The sequence below is a fragment of the Microtus oregoni genome, unplaced genomic scaffold (genome assembly GCF_018167655.1).
Source record: "Microtus oregoni isolate MIOR12 unplaced genomic scaffold, Mior012 000001F_ref0000356, whole genome shotgun sequence".
Taxonomy (NCBI): domain Eukaryota; kingdom Metazoa; phylum Chordata; class Mammalia; order Rodentia; family Cricetidae; genus Microtus; species Microtus oregoni.
This window is the reverse complement of record NW_024543060.1, coordinates 72,231,477-72,255,148: the sequence shown is the minus strand read 5'-3', so window position 1 is coordinate 72,255,148 and position 23,672 is coordinate 72,231,477. Positions and strand designations below refer to the sequence as shown.

Here is a 23,672-nt window from a genome sequence, read left to right as displayed (position 1 = left end):
TCCAAAAAAAAAAGCCTTTTGGTGTGGCTTCCAGGCTTGTTCCCAGGGCTAACGGGCGTGCCATCTGCTCCCAGCCCAGGTGGTAACCAGGGTTCACGTGTCACCCGGCACCGGGTGCTAGGGAGCCGCCCTGGCAGGTCCAGGCAACTCCGCTGCCCGCAGGTCGCTGGGGGGGGCAGGGCGGCAGGATCAGCATCCAGCGCCCGCGGCTCGTTTCCCCGGCTCCATCTGCTCCGCGGGGACGGGCGCGGGTCCGGGGTCGCACAACAAAAAGGCGCCCCGCGGAGAGCGCGCCGGCCCGCCCCGCCCCGCCCCGCCCCGGCTTCCCGCGTCCGCGCCCGCGTCCCCGCGGGAATCGCTCCCGCGTCACCGCCTCCAGGTACCCGGAAGGGGGAGGGGGCGAGGCGACAACAATCCGGCGGGCGGGCGGGCGGGCGGAGGGGAAAGGCGCGGGGCCGAGCGCCAAGACAGCGAGGGGCGGGGCCCTGGGCCGTGCCACCGCGCCATTGGTCGGCCCCGCCCCTGAGGCCGCCGCTCATTGGTGACTGCTCAAATTCAGTCTCAAGGCGCCAGAGGAGGTGTTTTAGCGGGGACCGCGGTCCGGGGCTGGAGCTTGGCTAAGGCGGGTAGGATAACGCTGCTGCCGGACGGACACGGCTAGCTGGCTGGCTGGGCTGGCTGGAGTCGGGGATCTGCGAGTCTGGCCCGGCTCTGTCCATGTCGCCAGCCGGCCGCTGAGATCTCCACGCACGCCCTGCCCGCGCACGCGTGTGGCTGCGGGTGTCCCCGGAGACGGAAAGCCTCCATCGCACAGCGGCAGTAAGGAAGCGTGCGGCCCCTGCGGATGGGGAGGCGGGAATGGGGAGAAGGGCTACCCGCCCGCCCGGGGCTGCCATTCCACTGGTCCGGAATCCGAGTGGTCCGGCGGCGGTGGTGACTGCAGCCCTGGGTGAAGGAGACTGGTCCCTCCCCACGATTTAGGGGGTTCCATGGGAAGAGTTCAACTTGGGGTGTGCTTAGATGCCTGCCTGGGGAGGGGCTTGCGTGCATCCCAGACGGGTAGGTCTCGAGATCGGGTTTCAGTCTACCCCCTAGTTCAACCCACTCAAAGTTGAATTCCTCCCAGTTCTTTGCGCCAAAATTAACTGACCTGGGAGACCCTGTAAGTTTCTGACATTTGCCCAACACCCTCCTTAATGTGGTAACTCTTTCGCCTGTTGATTTTTGTAAAGAAGTACTGGTTTGATTCGTTTTTCTTCTTCCCAGATTTTCTGTGACTTCTAAGTATGTTTTAAGCGTTTGTTCAGTGAGTTTTTAATGAGGGTCAGAGGGTGTTTGCGTTCCTGGAAATTCCCAGGAATGCTCTAGGGACGAGCAAGTGGATGTTCACAAATGGCATTTCTGTTGTTGGAGCGGGAGGTAAATGTGAAATCGTTTTCTGATATAATTGTCTGTTCCAGATGGAGGTAAATTGTTTAACACTAAAAGACTTGATGAGCCCCAGACAGGCCAGACTGGATTTTGCCGTTGAAGATGCCGAAAGTGCACAAAAGGTAAGCACATATAAACACTTGGATCGCTAACGTCTTTTAGATGATGGTGCCTGGCTTTCATCTTATGCACAGCAAGGTTTTGGTGACCATTAAAAAAAGAGGTTTTAAAGAACCATTGTTTCAGTTCTGCACCTAGTCACTAGTTTTGGAACCAGATCCTAAAGTCAAAGATATGCCGGGTGCAGCAATCAAGTGTGTAGTGCTTAGAGTTGTCAAGGATAGTTTAGCTAATGCTTTGCAGAAATTAGAAATCTTAGTACCAGATTTAATGTTAACATGCTGAGAAATACCGACCTCATCCTAGTGAATCTTATACAGAGGTTCTGCCAAGAGTGTAGTCTGCCTACCATACAGGGCCAACGTGCCTGGCCCTCACTAGCTATTCTGCGCAGTTAGCAGCCCTTTTGCTTCTTTTACACTGATGCACGTCTGTGCATCTTGAACACATTACCGACTAAACTGGCCGTAGCAATGTCTACACTGTCACCTTGGCCTGCGATGGCACAGGTGTGCCCATCAGTGGATGCCCTGCAGGAAAGCTAGAGCAGTGAAGTCTGAGCATTTGTTTAAACAAAAGCAAAGAGGTACAACAAACCAGTTTTAGGAACCTTGAATATACATCTATAGTAGCAACTTCCTTGGGCGTTGAACCTCTCTGGATTCCAGGCGTTAGTTTTAGGTTAGGGTCAACAGTGAACCTGCTTGGTGGCGAAGAACATCCTTTCGTATGCTACTTTTTTTTTTGTTAGAGGAGGAGATATATACCAAAACATTACTGATTTAAACATCACCTAAGAGTATGACCTTAAGAATATATTCCAAATTTTGTTTTGGCAGGTTTTCTGTTTTCCTTTGTAATTAGGATGGTTCTGTCGAGAGAGAGAGAGAGAGAGAGAGAGAATATGTGTGTGTATGTGGTGTATGTGTGTGTGATAATATATAAAATCTGCCCAGTCAGTACTCCATTCTCTTTCTGATCAATGACTTGCCCGATACCTTCCCCAAGGGCTGCTCACTCCCCGCTCAGTTTGTCTCAGCCAGTACTGTTGAACCCTCATGGGGGTGCAGAGAAACCTAAATGACTCAACAGATTGGGAAAGCGGTTACAGTATTTGAACTGGAATGAATAAGCAGGGGTTCAGCTCAGAGAGGAGGCAAGAGATGAGAACAGAATGGTTTTGTGGGGACATTGGGGGACCCTTTGTCCTCTCCCCATTGCTACATAAAAGAAGTTTCCTAAGTATGATAGGAACATGGGGTGTATAGTCACAGAGACCCGAGTTTGATTTCCTGCCCTGCCATTAACTAGCTACATGACCCCAAATAAACATATTTTTAAGTTTTTCCAGCAAATATTTGTGTTCCGAAGGCTAGAGATAGGGAAGGTTAATATCACCTAACCTTTCTTAGTCTGCTGGTTACCTCTATGAACTGGAGCCAGTGAAAATCACCTCGCTCGTTGGGTTTTTGTAGCGTGCCTAGCGTATACATTCTTCATGTTGTTCTGAATTAAAATGAGAGTATAAATAGGAACTGTAGTTTCCTCTCCCAGCCGTCCCGACTGAAATAATCACACTGAAACTACATCAATTACAACACTGGCTAGGATTTCTAGCTAGCTCTTTCATCTTACGTTAACCCATTTCTTTAATTATGTACTGCCACGAGACTGGGCATACCTCGTTTTCTGCATGTCTTGTTTCTTCAGCAGCTGGCTGGCATCTGACCTGACTCTGCCTTCTTTTTCTCTGTATCTCTGCTTGGATTTCTCACCTGGCTTTACTCTGTTAAACCAGTGGCCGAAACAGCTTTATTCATTAGCCAATAAAAGGAACTCACATACAGAAGGACATCCCACATCGTAGCAGTCTGATCATAACTTGCCCTTTGATTATGTGAGAGGCTTTCAGAGTCCCAGGTGGAAAAGTAGCCAACTAGATTAAACTCAAATAAGCACATGCATGGGCATTGGAAGGCTTCAGGGGGAGTTTTTTGGTTTGGTTTGTTTGAGCCTTTGAAAAAGGTTTGAGAAATCCAAAGTGGCCAGAAGCCAGGGAGGTAAAGCTATTCCTTCTGAAGATCCCTCGGGGGTTACCAGTGAGGGCATCACTGGATCGCTTGTCCCTTAGAGGACCTTTTCCTTGACATACACTCTGGATCAGATCTGCATGCGCACATCTCCTGATCACTCTCAGAGAAACTTGTTTTGAAAAAAGGAACTTTTGTAGCATGGTCGCCCGACCTTACTGTTTTTGGTTATGGCATAATAAACAGACTGACCAGTCAGTGTCCTGATTGATGGACAGTTTGGGGCAGAGAGGATGGAACTATTAAGAGGACTTGGTGAAATGGCTGATGCATGCATTGGGCTCGGAGGGCATGCATGCTAAGGCCCTGGAATGTGAGAAGAGGGCGACGGGTAAAGAAGTAGAAGCATGCTGGACCTGACGGTGCATGCCTCTAATCCAGCACCCTAGAGGCTGAGGCGGGAGAATGGTGCATGCCTTTAATCCAGCACCCTAGAGGCTGAGGCCGGAGAAGTGTGAGGCTAGAATAACAGGCTCGCACCACCACGAGCTTCCGTGTGTTTTCTTTAAAGGCCTTGAACGACTTTGGGGAGTGGCCAAGGAAGATGGCAGATTCAGCTTAGAATATGCTTGCACCTGTGTGACAGGCAGACAGATAGCAGGAATCAGCTGATTGGCTGATTTAGAATTCTTGAAAGGTTATAGTCGTGAAACCAAATTTCGAATTGCGAGCACATAGTTTGCCTTTAAAGCCGCGTGTATGAGGCTGGGTGAACCTGAGAGTGAGGAGAGATAGAGGTCTGGATGTGGACTCGTGTAGTTTGCAAGGTACAAAAGGAAACCCAGTGAGGGAGATTGAGAAGGTGCTGTCAGAAATACGGAGAGCAAAGACCACATGCGCAGTGTCTCAGGAGCTGAAGTCTCGATTTTATAGAGCCAAGACTCACTGTCCCCCTTACTGCTTCGGTGGGGTGGAGAAGCAAGATGGGCTTCACCGATTTGATGGCCAACCAAGAGGTGATCTGAATGAACAGCATGGATTAGAACAGACGAATGGATGGGGAACCTCTTGGAAGATGACAGGAAGAAGGTCTCACTGTGGACTGCTCTTTCTAAAAATGTGTGCACTGGCAGGAAGGAGAGTTGATGGCCCATAGCCAGGGGACACTTCCTGACATGGAGTCTCTGCAGTGAGCCCTGAGCAGCAGGCGGGGTTTCCACAGGCAGAGCTCTGCAATGTTCAGGGAAGCGTTTGAGTGTGATGGAGGACAGGTTTGAAGAAAGCCAATGGGACCATGTGTGAGCTGTGTATGAAGATGGGACTGGAGAAGACGTTAGTCAGACACCATCAAGAATCTTGCAAAGCTGATAGTCATATACGTGACTTGAGATTGCATAATCAAAGCTATAGAGAGACATAGCCAAGTTGAGAACTCAGGTCTTTTAGCTTCCAAGCCTTTTCTGTGGCAATATACAGCACGTTTCCCCATAGCCATAGTACCGGTACTTATTAATAATAATGGTGTGTCATATGGAGGGCTGCTTGTTGGTTCCCGGCTAGCTTCAACCCAAAATAATCACATAGAAGCTGTATTAATTAAGTCACTGCTTGACCTATTAGCTCTAGCTTCTTGTTGGCTAACTCTTTTTTTTTTTTTTTTTTTGGTTTTTCAAGACAGGGTTTCTCTGTGGTTTTGGAGCCTGTCCTGGAACTAGCTTTTGTAGACCAGGCTGGTCTCGAACTCACAGAGATCCACCTGCCTCTGCCTCCCAAGTGCTGGGATTAAAGGCGTGTGCCACCACCACCCGGCTTGTTGGCTAACTCTTACATATTAATTTAGCCCATCTCCATTAAGCTGTGTATCACCACATGGCAGTGGCTTACCAGAAAAGCTTCGGCATGTCTGACTCTGGCAGCTCCATAGCGTCTCTCTGACTCTGCCTTCTTCCTCCCAGCATTGTTTTTAGTTTTCCCCACCCAGCTCTGTTCCCCTATAGCTCTGCTATAGGCCCAAAGCAGTTCCTTTATTCATTAACCAATAAAAGCAACACATAGACTAAAGGACCTCCCACACCAGTGGTGAACATTTGCAAAGCCTTTCCCAGGTAGCTGTGTTTTACCTTGTTGTAAGAGATAAACCCAGGTTCATTCGTTCCTTTTATACCTGAGGGCTGCGAGACCATTTCATGGCTTGCATTTCTCTAGATCCTCTGACCTAAGTGATGTCCAACATTTCCTAGTGAGCAGCTCTCACATGAGTGTGCTAGACAGAAAACTGTAGGTACCCAGAATTGTAGCAAAGGAAGGAAGAGGGCAGAAAGGAGCAAAATTGGACAGGGCAAGAGACTGGGCTGCAGTTGAGTTGCAATAGACTTCTGATATAACACTACGTGGAATTCAAGGCAAACCCCTTCGAGTAGTCCTGAGCTGGCAGAAAGACCAGATCTTTGCATACTGGTGAGAGTTTTACCAGTCACCGAGTTCACTGGTGGCCTCCCAGCAATGGGTGTGTTCCCGGGTTCATGGGCTCTCCTTAGCCAAAGCGATCCAGCCAAGGGCATGTACTGTTGGCATGGCTTCCAGCAGCTGGGAGATGACTCATTCATTCCTGAAGAGAGCTGGGTACATCTAGTGTCGACCATACAGCTAGACACGTTACTAGAAAGTCTTGACAGTTAGTCTGAACCCCGTGTTTTGTGTATATATGGAAACATGGAATCAAGAAGAAGGAACACCCAAATCTGGAACTATTCTAATCCCTTGTTCTGCCTACACACTGTCCAGAAGGCAGTACAGACAGGTGGCACCCGTGTAAAAAGATCATACCTGACCTATTTCTTGCCTATCTGGGACTTCACAATTTGTGTGCCATTTTTAAATTTTTGCATAGAGGTGTTGTCTTAGTTGGGGCTTCTATTGCTGTGACAGAACCACGACCAAAAAGCAAGCTGGGGAAGGAAGGGTTAATTGGCTCACAGTTCCACATTGCTGTTCATCGTTGAAAGAGGTCAGGACTGGAAATCGAGCAGGGCAGGAACCTGGAGGCAGGAGCTGATGCAGAGGCCATGGAGGGGCTGCTTAGTGGCTTGTTCCCCATGGCTTGCTCAGTCTGCTTTCTTATGGAACCCAGGACCAGCAGCCCAGGGATGGCGCCACCCGCAATAGTCTGGGCCCTCCCTTGTCAATCACTAATTAAGAAAATGCCTTACAGCTGGATCTTGTGGAAGCATTTTCTCAGTTGAGATTCCCTCCTTTCAGATGGGGTGTGTGTGTGTGTGTGTGTGTGTGTGTGTGTGTGTGTGTGTGGTGTGTGTGTCAAGTTGACGTGAGACTAGCCAGCACAGGTGGATTATAGCCCTAACTCAACCACATTACCTAACTTCACTATGACTCTCTCACATAAGCTGCGTTTTAAAAAATGCACCTGTGTATGAAGACATTACTCATCCTGAGTTGCTCCCTCGCTACGGAGAAACTTAAGAACTCATTCCTGTATGGACACGTACCTTGGAAATGGAAGGGAAAGAGAGTAAATCTGTCTACTCATAAGCCTAGGACACACCTTGTGTCTTGAGGGTACCTTTTGGCAAGACTTAGTGTTCATTCAGCGCCTGCAATGGGCAAGGCATCTAGCGAATATGGTGTGTGGGACTGGCCTCCACAAGTGCAGACTCATTATTGAGACAAAGACAAACATCCAGTGTTGACCAAGGTTTCTTTTCTGCCTGATCCTGCAGTCATTCAGTCCCAAAGAAATACACAGAGGCCTACATTAAGTATAAACTGGTTGACCTATTAGCTCAGGCTTCTTATTAACTGTTATATCTTACATTAACCCATAATTCTTGTCTGTGTTAGCCACGTGGCTTGGTATCTTTTATCAGTGAGGCATTCTCATCTTGCTTCCTCTGTGTCTGGGTGACGACTGCAGACTGAGTCTTTCCTCTTCCCAGAACTCTCCTGTTCTGGTTACCCCACCTATCCTTCCTGCCTGGCTACTGGCCAATCAGGGTTTTATTAAAACACTATAAGTGACAAATCTTTACAGGGTACAAGACCATTGTCCCCCAGCCATCTAGGAAGCTAATGAACAATGCAGTGTGTTATGTTTTATTAGAGCTAAGTGCCAGGGCCAGTGGGGGAGAATGGGAAAAAAGGAGAAAGATAATAGCTGAGTTATGTTGTGTGTTCAATATGCACTCGTGAACAAGTCTGAACCCTTTAAGCTGCTATTTTTATGAGCTTCGTCTTTAGGTTGAATAAATGGGAATAAGTGAGGCGTGGAGGAGGACCTGGCCCAGTAGCCTGAGACCCTGCATATATAACCACTCCCTTGTGCTGCCTCTCCAGGTTCTACTAGGCACCTTTCCCGGAACTTAGAAGGTAGTTTCCTTCTAATTTGCACCCAGAACAAGCTCATCTGTAGATGCACCATTTCACAAGCTGTCCTCAGCTGTCTTTTGCATGCTGTGCTTTTCCCAGGGGCTGCTGCTACATGACTTGAAGCAACTTGCTAAACCTCTGTACCTGTGGTTATGTTAACTGGAACAAACAATAGTACCTTCGCCAAAGGATTAGAGATTGATACAAGCCCAGGAAACAGGGTGTGACATGGATTAAACGCTCCATCATTTCCCTTGAGGGTTCATTTGTAGGCACCATCAGAACGGCTCACCAGCAGGGACTTGCTACCAGGATTGTTGCTTGTTTGCCGCCGCTGAGCTGTGAGACTTCATCACCTCCACCTCACCTTTCTGCCACATTCCAGCACAACAGAGTGTCACGCCGCTAGCTGGCAGCTTCTGCTGACCCAGGGAACAAACGTCGGGTGGCCTGGGAACACGAACACCAATTTTTTTCCCGTCATCCACCTCTTTATAGAACAGGACTATTGTAGCTATTGGTCCGCCAGAACCGGAGTATACTGTAGCGGTAGGATGGGAGATGCGTGTCCAGGAAAAGTATGACATGTTGAACTCTTTCCCCTTTTTCCATATGTGAGTCTCTGTTGGCGGGAAGAGAATTCCACTCGAGGAAAAATCTTTCTGGATTCAAATAATAGAAAAAAAATATCAGAAAGATGTCTGCTTCCGTTACTTGTTGGAGCCAAATGCAGGCTCTCTATGCTTTTTTATTTTTTTATCATGTTCTCCATTTGAACCCTTTTTTGTTGTTGTTGTTATTCTTGCCATTTTTGATTTTTATTGAGCTCTACATTTTTCTCTGCTTCCCTCCCTGCCTCTCTTCTCCCCTTCATCCCTCTCCCATGGACCCCATGCTCCCAATTTACTCAAGAGATCCTGTGTTTTTTTACTTCCCATGTAGGTAAGATCCATGTATGTCTCATTGTTGTCTAGGTTCTCTGGGATTGTGAATTGTAGGCTGGTTTTCTTTGCTCTATGTCTAAAAACCACTTATGAGTGAGTACATGTGATAATTGTCTTTTTGGGTCTGTGTTACCTCACTCAAAATGATGTTTTCTAGCTCCATCCATTTTCCTGCAAATTTCAAGATGTTGTTACTTTTTTCTGCTGTATAGTACTCCATTGTGTAAAGGTATCACATTTTCTTTATCCATTCTTCAGTTGAGGGGCATCTAGATTGTTTCCAGGTTTTGACTATGACAAACAAAGCTGCTATGAACATAGTTGAGCACATGTCCTTGTGGTACAATTGAGCATCCTTTAGGTATAAATCCAAAAGTGGTATTGCTGGGTCTTGAGGAAGGCTGTTTCCTAATTTTCTGAGAAATCACTACACTGACATCTAAAGTGGCTGTACCAGCTTGCATTCCCACCAGCAATGCAGGAGTGTTCCCTTTATCCCACATCCTCTCCAGCATAAGTTGTCATCAGTGTTTCTGATCTTGGTCATTCTTGCAGGTGAAAGATGGAATCTCACAGTTGTTTTGGTTTGCATTTCTCTGATGACTAAGAATGTTGAACATTTCCTTAAGTATCTTTCAGCCATTTTAGGTTTCTCTGTTTAGAGTTCTCTGTTTAGGGCTATACTGCATTATTTTATTGGATTATGTGATCTTTTGATAACCAATTTCTTGAATTCTTTGTATATTTTGGAGATCAGGCCTCTGTCTGATGTGGGGTTGGTGAAGCTCTTTTCCCATTCTGTAGGCTGTCGTTTTGTCTTGTTGACCGTGTTCTTTGCTTTAAAGAAGCTTTTTAGTATCAGGAGGTCCCATTAATACATTGTTTTTCTCAGTGTCTGTGCTGCTGGGGTTATATTTAGGAAGTGGTCACCTGTGCCAGTGCGTTGAACCCTTTCTTATCATTGTCTAAGGCAGCATACATGCAGTATGGTGTGGGAGCAGGTGCTGCTTTACCATCTGTTCCAAGATTGCAAAAGCTGAAGAGCAAAAGCTTGGCCCTGAGCACTTAGGAACCATGCTAGCGATTTGATGCTGCCTTTGGGGCGTCTCAGCTTGTGACTTGCTGAGGGTCTCACTTGTTGCAGGGGCTGGAGGTTGATTTAAGTGAGAAACTCAAATGGTCAATCATATGTTGTGGGAATTCCACGCTAGTCCTATGAGGGAAACGTGGCTTAGCAGTATGTAGGACTCAGGAAATAGAAAACAAAACAAACAAGCGAAAAACTGGTCGTTCACTGAATGGTTGGAGAAACACTGCTCAGAAAACAGCAGTCCGCTCTCAGGTTAGCATACGCTGGTATCTTGTTGGCTTCTGTCCCTTTGACTTGTCCCATTACTGGTGGCTTTTGAACACCTAACTCCAAAGACATAGCTGTTCTTTCCTGGTAAATTCAAGCTTGTAAGTAGGGTCTGAAAATATAAAAAAATATGGCCCTGAGGAACAAAAAAAAAAAAAAAGTCAACCGGTCTTCTTCATTTACAGCTATATGAGCATCTGTTGGTGTTAGATACGTTTGTGATTTCTCTTACTGGCACTTCATGGGAAATATGTGTAAAGGGAGTAGCAGCTATAATGGGTGTCTCCTTGGAGCCTCCCGTCGGTGCCCACGGAGCTCAGTCCCGATTCTTTCCCTGATCATGTGTTTGGATTTCCAAGTCGAAGCGGAACAAACTCCGCACTCTTAACCAACTCCTGCCCCTCCTTAACCGCGCTGAAAGTTCTCTTTTCTCTAAATAGGAAAATATATTTGTTGATCGATCAAGGATGACCCCGAAGACTCCGATGAAAAATGAGCCAATTGATCTGTCAAAGCAGAGAATCTTTACTCCAGAAAGAAATCCCATCACGCCGGTAAAGCTGGTCGACAGGCAGCAGCAGGTGGAGCCATGGACGCCCACAGCCAACCTCAAAATGCTTATCAGCGCTGCCAGCCCCGACATAAGAGACCGGGAGAAGAAAAAGGGGCTGTTCAGACCCATTGAGAATAAAGAGGATACGTTTGTGAACTCGCTGCAGGTAACTAACTAGCTATGTTCGGAGGCCTTGTGAGACCTCAAAGATTTACGAGATTATTAAAAAGAAATGGGATGCCTGTCCAGTCACATACAGTGTTAAACATGGAATCATTTGGTTAACAGATGAATTTTCTCTTAGATTCTTATTTTTCATAATTAATTTCTTTCTTCCTTTTCAGACCGCATTTTAAAAATAACATATTAGTAATTTGATTCAATAAAGAAACGTGGGTTCTGGTTTTTTTGTTTTTTTTTTTTTTTAAGCACTGTTGAGAATTTTTCATTTCAGTAATTTTGACTAGGAAAGTTCTATTATTCTGTTTGCTAGTTGGGGACTTTATTCAAGTTAAACTAGTTTAATATATTTCTTTAATTTTATTTGCTTAGGTTTTTGGTTGGGAGAGTTCTTTTATTTTGTTGTTGACTGATTGGTTGGGTGTGGGTTGGGGGGTGTTTCTGCTGTTTTAGACACTGTTGTGTTGCTGTGAAGAGACACCTTGACCGAGACAACTCTTCTAACAGAAAGCATTTAGTTGGGGCTGGCTTACAGTTTCAGAGGTTTAGTCCATTATTATCAGGGTGGGGAACATGGCAGCGTATACGGCTCTGAAGAAGTAACTGACAGCTGTTGGCCTGCCAATCCGCTGGCCAAGAGGAAGACACTGGACATGGTGTGGGTTTGAACCCTCAGAGCCCACCCCAGAGACACACTTCCTCCAACAAGGCCACACCTCCTAATCCTTTTCAAACAGTGCCCCTCCCTGATGACTAAGCCTTCACATATATGAGGATCTGGGGGCCATTCGTAACTCAAACCACCACAGCTGTTAGTGATTCAGCCCAAGGCTTTATACATAGTGGGCAAACCCTCTGCCACCAAGCTACATGCCCAACTCTTAACTCAGAAGGGTCTTAGGCCATCTTTAAATTACATACCACGCAAAGATGTAGATCTGCTCGGTGAACAGCATCTTCATACTGTTTTTAAAAGACCTAACAGTCAGTAATTTTCCCTCCCACCCACCCACGTTTTTTCTGAGACCTCCCAAGAAAGATGACTTCCAGATTAGTCTTCTCAGCTATTTTTCCCCTTCTTTGGTGTATTATTTTTTTTAACGTTGTAAAATTTGCCAAAATGTAGAAATTGGGAAAGAAAGGGAGATGTCTCAACTTAGAGCTTGAAGCTAACAGAGCAAAGGGCGTTTCATCTCCCCCACAGGCCACCGCCGTGGCAGAGGTTTCTCTGTGTGGCTGCATGCAGATCGTGCAGTTTGGAGAGCAACTCCTTTGTGCTCAGAGCCAGAAACTGTTCATCCTTCCTCTTGTACGCCTGCTCCTTTCCCTGGCCTCCTTTCTGTGTTTTATTTGCTTTGAAAACCACAAGAATCCCAGCTTCAGGGGGTCACGAGTGGGTGTGGCTGAGTGCATCAGCTTCCATGTCCAGAACGTGAGGTCTGTGGTGCTCCCTGCTCCAGTTTTCCTGGGATAACACTCACGCTGGCCACTGTCCTTAATCCCAGCACTCGGGAAATAAAGGCAGATCAATCTCTGTGAGTTCAAGGCCAGCCTGGTCTACAGAGCGAGTTCCAGGAAAGCCAGGGTTATGCAGAGACTCTTTCAGGAACATATATTGATCCTGCAAAGAATGATTGTATTCACCATTAGTGGAAGTACCATCATTGGCCATGCACACATTCACAGGGTGGTGGGTGCCACATGGATTCCCAAGCGCCTGCCCGTTTCCACGAGGTATGTGAGACACTGACTGATCCATGTCGCTGAAGCTGTCACTTATCACTCTGTCAAGTTACCGGGTGGTCTGTGTCTTTCTGTGGCTCTTAAGATTAAACTTCTTTCTATGTGACCACTGGCCGCCATGGTTGTTCCTCTTCTCTGTGATGCCCTTTTGTGTGTGTTGGTTTGTACTGAGTTGTTTTTTTCTCTCATAGTGATTTCTAGGAGATGGTTGTATATTCTGCACACTAAACTCATCAATCACTGTGTTTCATATATCCCATATATCCTGGTTCAGTTGATATTTGTTTTTCCCCTTTCTGATGGTTCTCAGCTCACAGAACTTATATTTAAGATGACTCTGTGTATAAATCCCTTCTTTTTTAAAAGTTTTTTCATTCTAATTTTTATTGTTTTCGCCGGAATCTTGAATGGTGTATATGGGACCATGTTGCCAATGGGCTTTCCAACATCAGCAGTTAAGGTGGTAACCTGGCATCTCTCCCCACCCTTCCTGTCCACTCTCCGTAGCTCGACGTCGTTGGCGACGGTGTCGTGGATGACTATGATAAGCAAAGGCCGAGCAGAAAGCAGAAAAGCTTGGGACTACTGTGCCAGAAGTTTCTCGCTCGCTATCCAAGTTACCCCTTGTCCACTGAGAAAACCACCATCTCCCTGGACGAAGTCGCCGTCAGTCTTGGTATGTATCGCCCGATTAACCGGAGACCTGTCGTCTGTGACAGTGGGAAGCAGGTTACCTGGGGTGGGCCAGAGGCTTCAGGTAGGGAGTGGACGGAGCCGCCTCCATCGCCACCAGATCTCCCTTCAGTGTGCACAGAGTTCAAGGAACCCACAGGGCCAAACGGAAACTTTAGGGCTTTCAATCTTAAAAATGTCGGGGGTAGGGCTATAGCTGATTGGTAAAGGATTCGCTGATCATGTACAAAATAGGCTTACCCACAAATACAATACATAACACCATACAGAAAAAAAAACTATTTAACTGTTTTTATATTTTATATTTGTATTTGGAATCTAACAATATAAGCTGGGTCTGATGGCACATACCTATAATCTCAGTGAGCAAGAGGACTGTACACTTGGGGCCAGTGAGACCCTGTCTCTAGAGAAAATTACAGATTTTATTTTTAGTAATGCTTCAAAGAGTTTGGAACTAGTGTCATCGCCTATATAAAGCAAAAAATCAAGAGCAAGACCGTGCTGCTTGAAACCCTGTGCTATGGTCTTCACGGCCAGCCTGTCAGAACGGGAAGTGCACAGCTGGACATAACTCAAACAGCTAGGCTTCCTAACAAAGAAGAACGCCTGTGTTCACGTGGCAGGAGTGTGTGTACCGTGGGACGCCCGCCTGCACAGCTGCAAATACATATACCGTCACTTTGGATGAGAGACCCCTAGTGGACAGGGGCTCTCTTTCAGGATGATTGGATTGCTGACTGTGATTAAATAGAAATCACGCTAGTCTGGAGGTATACTGGGGTATCCACTTAATAAACCAGGGAGCTTTCCACATGGGGGATAAGCTAAAGGAACGGTTAATGGTCGTGTTCATAGCTGTCTGTCTTCCATAACCCAGAGAAACATGCCGGAGCAGTGGGCTGTCAGTCTGAATTACCCGAGCTGACAGCCCTTCGGACTGTTGGAAACTGAGGTGATGGATAGGTACGGGCTAGGATCCGGGGTCAGCAGGGCCCAGCTCTGAACTTACCCACCTCGTAAGAGCTTTGAGAAGTTATTAACTCTTTCTTGTCTGTAACATAAACTGCCAAGATGTCACAGAGTTGAGCCAATGCGAGTCACATGCTTAACTAACTCGGTCCTGGCGGGGTTCCTGGAAAACGGTCTTGCAGAAAATGAGGGTTAAGTACCAGATCATCCTGTGTCCTCATCAGGCCTCAGGACGTCTTCCCCCGACACCACCCCATGAGTTCCATGAACCATGAGTTCAGCCGGAGATTTTCACAACAGCTTCCCGATGCCCCATGACGACACAGACCCACTAAAGTAAAATGTGTTGCCGTCTCTTCTCATGCAGGGTTGAAAGTTAGCGTCTCTCCCTAGAAGCTCTTTTCCTCAGTGATCATCTCCTGACCTTGAGTCCGAATCCCCTGCTCCCTAATTTAAAAGGCCGCCATCTTCCCAAATATGTGCAGAGTTTCACACTGTTGTTCCCAGAGTCGTGCGATGTAGATTTGACTCTGGAATTAATGAGGAAGCGTTTAAAGACCTTGGAATGACTTGAGTAAATAGAAAACAGGACAACATTTGAGTCGAGTAATGTTCTCACTCAGTTCCTAGGAAAGTAGACTTATAAAAAAACAGTAGTCGTCTTTAAGTCCTTGTATGTACAGTTAGGGCCACGAGTAGATTTAATAAGGCCACCTCAGTACAAAAGCAAAAGAAGGCAGAATTCCAGGGAAAACCGTCCTCCCAGCAAGCCTCCGAGGAGCCCACAGGCTTGAGACCTGTGAGTGGAAATTCAGCCCAGCCCCCTAAAGAGAGAAACTTGGGCATGATTGAAATGATGAGTGATTAAGCTGGCAAGGGGCTGCCGCATTTGGCGTTTGCCGAAACAGCCTACCAAGTACCCAGCTGCACGTTCTAACTTTCTCTCGAAGCAGTCCGAATCGTCCTTCCTTTTCCCCGTCTTGTGATGCCTGGCCACTAGGTGGAGACTAAACAGCTCACGATCAAGCACAGAATAACACAGCAGGCAGGCATATGGCCAGCTCCGGGGTGTCTCGGTTGCATTCACATGACATTTCTAATGGGAAGGTTTATGGGATGGTACAGGTTACACAAGATGTGTTACTGTGTGGAAACAGACTAAAGAACCAGATCACTCTGGACAAGAGACTCCTGCCAGGACCTTCCAGCAGGCAGCTGACGCCAAGCCTGGGGTGGAGGACAGGCCAGTCGGGGTCATGAGTGGAATCGTTCTGATTGACCGTGAAATACCTCCTCATGTGTGTGGTGAAGAAGAATCCACACTCTTCCTCAGTCTGGTGTTGTCTTTGTTATTTGGTGTCTTTGTTCTCTCTCTCAAGAACCCGAAGCTGCCCTCACTGAGTCTGTTTCTGGCAGATGCAACAAATGGAGCCTCTTTTTAGCCAGTCTGGGTTTTCTTCAAAGGCCTGAAGGCTTTAGTGTGGATCCTTAGACGAGAGCAAAGGGAACAGCAGTCCCGGGGCCTGTTACTCAGGAGAGTGAGTCATGGACCAGAGATGTTTAAAATCTGCCTCCACTGTGACTCTGTGTTGGCGGGGGTTTAGGTGGCTCCAAATCCTGCACGTATTTAGATAAAATTAACAACTGTTGAGGACCCTTCACGTCTGTGTTCAAACTTAATTACTTTGTAAGGGAAGTACTATACTGTGAAGAGGTTAGGTAGCTACTTATAAGGGATAGATTGAGGCAGTCTGATTCTAGAACCTTCCACGCTTAACCAGCATACATATTTTCAGACATTAGAAGAGAAGTCCAGCTTGGGAGCGCGCAGGGAAGGGAGCGGTGAATTCATTTTCGTGGTTGGCCTGTACTGTGCTTTGCGCTTCCCTGCTGGCCAGCTTGTTAGCCAATGGTGAACGAGAACGCAAGGAGGGTTACTACAAGCCGTGGCAAATAAAGGACTTGTGTTCTTCCGGCGACATGAGAAGGGGACCAAGCCCTTGAATTTGGAGTAGCCGGTTCAAAACCGGAGGCAATATTTACCATCCACTTTCCTTACCAGACTGCAGAGAGGGAGTATATTGTGTTATACCGTTCAAACCCCCAAGACAAGACAGTATTTTTTAGCTCTATGATTGTTAATCTTTGCTGTCAGTGTGCTGACAGGATTTAGGCTCATTACAGGGACACATCCTCTAGGTGAACCTACCAGGGTATGCACAGGCAAGGCCCGCCCAGAACGTGGCAGCACAGTCCCGTGGGGTAGGGTCCCTAACAGACTAAAATGAGAAGGCAGGCCAGCTTCGTCTCTTTCCGTTTCCTGACTATAGGTGCAGCCGCCGCCGCCTCCCATCCAGGCACTGTGACCTCTTCACCATGCTGGGCTGACTCCCTGAACAATGAGTCAGTATAAATCTTCCATTGCCTTAGTCAAATATTCTGCCTCGTCAGTGAGACAAGGAACTTATGCAAGTCCACCAACCAGTTAGGAGTGCAGGTGACTTGCAGCCAGCTGGTGTCCAGTAGGCATGGTTGCTAGACATTAACATTAGTCAAATAGTACACGGAACCTTTCCAGACCCTTCGGGAGTGGATACGCAGAAATGTCTACTTGTGTGATGTCATCTGCCTTCTCCTTTGGCCAACAGGTGTGGAGAGAAGACGCATCTATGACATCGTCAATGTGCTGGAGTCCCTGCATCTGGTCAGCCGGGTGGCGAAGAATCAGTATGGTTGGCACGGTCGACACAGCCTGCCCAGAACCCTGAGGACGCTGCAAAGACTGGGAGAGGAGCAGAAGTACGAAGAGCAGATGGCCTGCCTCCAGCAGAAGGAGCTGGACTTGGTGGATTATAGGTTCGGGGAGCGCAGGAAAGATGGCTCCCCGGATCCCCAAGATCAACACCTACTTGATTTTTCTGAGTCCGACTACCCTTCTTGTGAGTCCAGTATGAGTTCATGGAAAAGCAAAGGGAGTGATGGTCTCTGGAAACTGGGAACAGAGTCTTTTGACGGCGGGGTGGGGTGCACTCTTGCCCTGGCCGCCAGCTGAGCTGCCCACTCCACCTCACTTGTAACAGTTCTCCTGGTCAGAATGTAGGAGCCATAGAGACTGATAACCACATACTGTTTGCCTTGAGACTTCACACTGAACGCATTTTCTTCTCAAAGCATTTTATTCAATTATCTTGTTTGAGTAGATTGCTAAGAAGAACAACCCCCATAGTTGAGTCTGTTATGTCTTCATTGTTCTTCCTGTACCCCAACTTCTCCGTCTCTTCTCGCTGAAGCATTGATACCCATCAGTCCCACATCCCCCTGTTTTGAGAATGGCACATACAGGCATCACTGACAGGCTACCTTGCACTATTGGACGCTGGCGAAGGGTAGAATGGTTTTATTTAGCTCCACAACTTCATGCCATTTAGCTCCCACCATAAGGAAGTACTTACCCTATAGCCAGAGGAGACAGTCATCTTATGGGGGTTCTGCCATCCACAGAAGCACACAGATAATCGGTGTCCTGTTTGTGTAAAGGCAGGTCCTACTGTTAGGGTGCCTTCTAGACATGGTGATGACAGAAAAATGGGGTTCTTGGGTTGGGAAGATAGCTGAGGACCTGAATTCAGATCCCCAGTACCAAGTAAAGTCAGGTACCTCGGTGGTGTGTGTCTATGACCCTAACACTAGGGAGGCAGAGGTAGTAGGATCCAGGGGGCTCCCTAAATAGTCAGTGAGCTCCATGTTCTGTGGGAGACCCTGTCTCAACAAATAAAATTGCAAAGCAGTTGTCGACCTTTGGGCTCCGCACGGATGCGCAAATACCCGCTCCACGTGAGCATGTACACCCATCCACACGAACATGTACACACACAACACATAAATGGAGTTCTTGCTTTTGAGAGGAGAGTCGATGTTCTAAAAGCAGCTCCTGGTCCCTACTCCCATCCTTTTATCTGTCTGCGTTGATCTCTTCAGAGCTGCTTAAGGAAACCTGCCATGTGGCTTCTGTTACGTGATGTGAGCATGAACTATTAAGAGCAGTGGAAAATCACCGCCCTGTTATGAGATGCGGGGAGATCCTTCCGATTTCTTTACGGGTTTATTTTTGTGATGTGCTTCCAGTGGCTTCTGCCTGTTACCCCATGATCCCGCCAATGCTGGCGGAGTGAGGAGTGGCGGAGCTGGGGAGCTGGTAGCAAAGTCTTTCTTGTGGCAAAGCCGCGTTTTGATGATTTCTATTCTCTTTCCCATTTTAGCATCTGCAAACAGTCGGAAAGATAAATCTCTCAGAATTATGAGCCAGAAGTTTGTCATGCTGTTCCTTGTCTCCAAAACCAAGATTGTTACCCTGGACGTGGCTGCCAAAATCCTCATAGAAGAAAGCCAAGACACCCCAGACCACAGTAAATTCAAAAGTAAGAGCTCTCACCTAATCCATGTATCAGCACAAAAGGGCCGGATTGCTGACACTGCTTCCTGCCTCTGAAATAAATATATCCAGAGAGGGTTTTTATTGACGGTGGTGGTTTTGGAGAAATGTAGCCCTTGTGCTCATAAAAGCCCTGCGTGCAGTAAACAGTCAATCAGCTAATAGAACCCCCCACCAGATCCACGTCAAGCTCGTTTCCCTCCACGGTTATAGTGGACAGGGCAAATTAGAATGCTCCCCCAGAGCCCGGGAGGGTGTGATCGATTAGCATTTCTCTTTGGTGATGCTACATCCGAGACAGAATGCCTGAGTCTTCTTTCCCCTTCTCTCCCCATCCCCCGCCTACTTCTCTGAAGGCTGGAGGTGAAAGTTTTCTACAGGTAAGCACCCCAGGAATGGCCAGGGCTGGGGTTGGGGGCGGGGACAGGGCTGCTCCGGAGGAGAGAGCCTCTGGGTGTCGCGCCCACGTTTGAACCTTCTTTTCCCTTTGAGTTTAGCTGCAGGGTCCGTGCCCCGGTAAGGAGCCAGGGGCTTATCATTCTCCAGTAGTGTTTTGGTTTTGGCTGGAATAATGGCCATCCTGCGGGTGAAATGGTTCAGATAAAGCCCGACCCTGGCAGTAACCCTCCCTTCAACTCTTGACTAGAAAAGCAGACAGGCCATCTTGTCCTGTTTTTTAACACACCATCTGAGTCGTGTGTCGTCCCCCCCCGACACACACACACACTTCATACATGCATTTTCCAAAGATTCTCCAATGTGCTTTCGATGCAGATCTCACCCATCAGGCCTCTCCGGCTTGGCCAGGGTTTCAGGTGAGCACCTGCTCTCTTTCAAAACTGTACCCCATTGACCTTGAATCTTTCGCATCCTGTGTACCAGGAGTGTGGCTTCACAGAGACCCTGGGGAATCCCTGTCATTGTCACAGGTCAGCACCTGTGAGGCGGGCGCCACCACCTCTTGCTGGGGGACAGGCGAGACAAGCTTTTGGTGGCCACATACCAGAGTGATATTCACTAAGCCTTTCATCCCAGCCTGTCTCCCCCCGGTATTTTTGCTATCATGAAGCTCCCTGCCTGTCCGCAAAGGGCTCTTACACAAGATGTGACGGTGTGGGAAGGAAAGGGCACGTTGTCCTCCCCCGATACTGTGTGTCTGCAATGTGCCTCCTGTGCATAGCTCTCCACTGATACCATGACAGCCGTCAATCTCATGTCACCTGTGCTCTGGAGGTTCACGTGGTAGCCAAGGAATGTTCCCTGCTACGTAAACTAAAATACAGTGGCGTGGCACATGGCTTGACCTTAGCTGTGTTTTCTATCTTCAAGCCAAGGTACGGCGCCTCTATGACATAGCCAATGTCCTGACCAGCCTGGCTCTGATAAAGAAAGTGCACGTCACGGAAGAGCGAGGCCGTAAACCAGCCTTCAAGTGGATCGGGCCCGTGGACTTCAGCTCCATCGGTAAGGAGATGGGTTCTGCCGAGGACCTGCTGTGGAATTCCAGCCAAATCGACCTCTCCCCGCTCTCTATGTCACATTGAACGTGACACTAGTGACGTCGCTCTTGGACTCATAATTACTGTCCCGCAAACGTAGGTGCTGTTACCTCATTCACATCAGGAAGGAAAATACTAGAAGACCACGGGTTTACGTAACTGCTAAAGTATTCTCATTTGTGAACTCTTATTTTGTTCTGGAACTTTTCCCTGAAAAATTTGGGACTCCAAATTTAAAGAGACACTTCTGAACTTGGGTGATTTCTACCTCTGCAAAATAAGCCACTGTTTTTCAGTAGCGTTTAAAAACTACAATCAAAGCTGGCACAAGATAAGGTGCCTTCTAAATCTGGTAGGGACATATCGGATGCCTTTTATGTCATTTAGTTAAAAGGTTAAACATACCATGATTTTGCTAGACCATATCAAAGGAACAGTTAATATATGTGTGGCCAGGGACTGGATCTTCTGTGCAAGGGACCTTACATGCAGCCATGCTGCCTGAGCACCAGCCATTCAGATAATGTTTGAATTGCCCTTTCCGTGTTGGTATAGTGATACAAATTTGTGCCACATAACTAGGGCTTATAAAAGATACAGCTCTCTGCCTCCTTGGTAACATATTAGTGCTGGAGGAAGGCTGCTTGTTCGTCCCGGCCAACCAGAACCAAAATAATCACACAGAAACTGTGTTATTTAAAACACTGCTTGGCCCATTAGCTCTAGCTTCTTATTGGCTAACTCTTACACCTTAATTTAACCCATCTTCGTTAATCTGTGTATCGCCACGTGGCTGGCTTACCAGCTAAAGTTTCCAGCGTCTGTCCAGCGGGGAGTATGTGGCTTCTCTCTGACTCCGCCCTTCTTTCTCCCAGCATTCAGTCCAGTCCTCCCTACCTAGCTTTGCTCCTCCCCACCCTGCCCTGCTATAGCTCAAAGCAGTTCTTTATTCATTAATGGTAATCACAGCATACAGAGGAGGGAAATCACACATCATATTAGGATCTAGATAAAAATCCCCTTAAAATCAAGTATAACTACTTCAAGCCAGCAAGAATTTACTGTGTAGACTGCAGGCCATTTACTATACTTAATGCCACGAGAGATTTAACTTTTGTGTGGAGTGGTCCCTGCCTATGTGAAAGAAAAGACTTCATGGTTTTTGTTGTTTCTGTGCCTTTGGCTTCTCTTCACCTATGATACCCTCTCCTTATCAGCATTCAAAATAGTCGTGCCTTGCTTAGTGATAGGCTTGCATTCTGAGATACACGCTGCCACCACCCAGCACCCCTTCACATTTTTTTTTCAAATGTAGAATTAACATTTCTTTTCCTTTTAGGATTAAAACATCATGTACATGATTAGTCACCCATACCTGTGCAGATGAGTGCACCCGTGAGCACGGATGCCAGAAACATCGGAATCCTTGGAGCTGGGTGTTGATGGCGCATGCCTTTAATCCCAGCATGGGGGGGGGGGCAGAAGCAGGTGGATCTCTGTGAGTTCGAGGCCAGGGCTACACAGAGAAAACCTGTCTCAAAATAACAATAATAATAATAATAATAATGAGAAGGTTATTTCCAGTAAAGTAATCCTTGAAAAATGAGGCAGATTTTTTATATTTATAAAACAAGCAAAACCTGATTAAATTTGTCCCCACTGGACCAGCTTTATAGACTTGTCAGAAATTCCTCAGACCAGTGAGATGCCTGAGCACGTAAAGAAAGGCCCTTGCTGCCAAGCATGGTAATTTTGTCCGAGAATGCAGAGAACCCAAAACAGAAAGAATAACCACCTCCTCCAAGCTGCTCTCTGATCTCCAATGTGCGCGCGTGTGCGCACACACACACACACACACACACACACGCACGCACCCACACAAAACTCTAAAATAAATGCAATAACATTTAAATGCCTAAAGTAGTCTTAACATTAGAAGCAAAGGATAAGTATATCTTGCGGATATAAAACATACTAGCAGAGCAGATTTACAAAGAAGAAAAGGAATCAAACTTAATTGATGTAGCAAACCAAACCTCAAAGACATAAGGGAAGATGGACGGAAAAGAATGAACAAAAATGATCAGTATGAACTATTTGTGATGGCAGAGAATGTGCACAGATTACCCTCCCCACCGTTAAAAGATAAAGCCTGCGCAGTGACCACACTGACCCAATGATCAGATTTCCTCCGCCATAAGTAAGCAGGCATTCATATGACTGTATTCCAGAAGAGGAGGGACAGGAAAGAGCCTGAGAAATCAACACTGATGTAGAAACTGCCATAGAGTCCTCGGGTCTTGTGAAAGATACAGAAATCCAATCTCAAGAATCACTTAGACACACACACACAATCTAAGAGACCTGGTAACAGAAAGTAAAGGAGTAGCAAAAAAATATACCCTGCAGTTAGAAACTGAAATAACATCGTAAATGGTAAAAAGAAACAATGGGCATTTAGTCATAAAAGGATCCATTCAGAGAGGAATTTAAATGGTGTTTTGTATGCAATTAGCGCTGAAGCACCCAAGTATATAAAGCCAACGCTCCTAGGTGTCAAAGGGGAGATGTAATGTAATATAATGTCACAGTGGTGACTGGCTTTCCACCTAACACTTGAGAGGTAGAGACAGGTGATCTCTATAGTTGGAAGCTACCCTGGTCTGCAAGGTGGGTTTCAGGCCAGCCAGTGCTACATTGAGAGACTGTCTCTGAATGAATGAATAAATGAATGAATGAATGAATGAATATGAATGCATGAATGGTGGAGGCTTCGCTGCTCTTAGTATTGGGTGTGTCATCCAGATTTTAATTATCAATGAGGGAACATCCTTGTGAAAGTGTACCATTAGGGTAAATGTTAGATGCATCCTGATGTCCCTGCCACTGTCCTGCCCTGCGAACTCTAGCTGCCTGGCACCGTGCTGCACCTCAGCTTGGGGAGACTCTCGGGTTCCTGCACCCCCTCCTAGAAACATCCTTCTGGCAGTAATTTCGGACAGTCTAAGCTTGCTTAATTTCACGTCTGCTCTAAGGGGTCGCCGCTTCCCGCATCCCTTGCCTAGTGTCCTAAGAGCCACGGGTATAGACATTCCTGTTCAGTGTTTTATTTGAGTCAGGAGAGCGGGTAGCTATGACCCCTGGGACTGACTCGACCTATTTCTTCTTTTCGTCTTGTACTTCTGATTTTTATAAAGGCAACATATATTGGGCTTTTGTTACGTGACAGCGAAAGCCATCAAGATTTATTTTTGGTTCAGTTTCAAAGTCGCATTAGGTCAAAGCGCATTTTCTAAAAGTCTAGCTGGACTTTTTCAGTGTGTCAAATCAGATTT

At 46.9% G+C, this 23,672-nt stretch overlaps 1 protein-coding gene across 2 annotated transcripts in view; it reads left to right on the top strand.

Moving 5' to 3' along the window:
• Window positions 1-605: 605 nt before the first annotated feature.
• E2f7 (E2F transcription factor 7) overlaps window positions 606-23,672 on the top strand; it is a 35,045-nt gene continuing 11,978 nt past the window's right edge. The window contains exons 1-7 of one of the 2 annotated variants that reach the window (XM_041669349.1): window positions 606-819; window positions 1,461-1,553; window positions 10,706-10,984; window positions 13,249-13,417; window positions 17,055-17,345; window positions 18,666-18,824; window positions 20,168-20,302. In XM_041669349.1, coding sequence (XP_041525283.1) covers window positions 1,461-1,553; window positions 10,706-10,984; window positions 13,249-13,417; window positions 17,055-17,345; window positions 18,666-18,824; window positions 20,168-20,302 — 1,126 coding nt within the window. In that variant the 5' untranslated portion in view covers window positions 606-819. The other variant, XM_041669339.1, reaches the window with a different exon arrangement.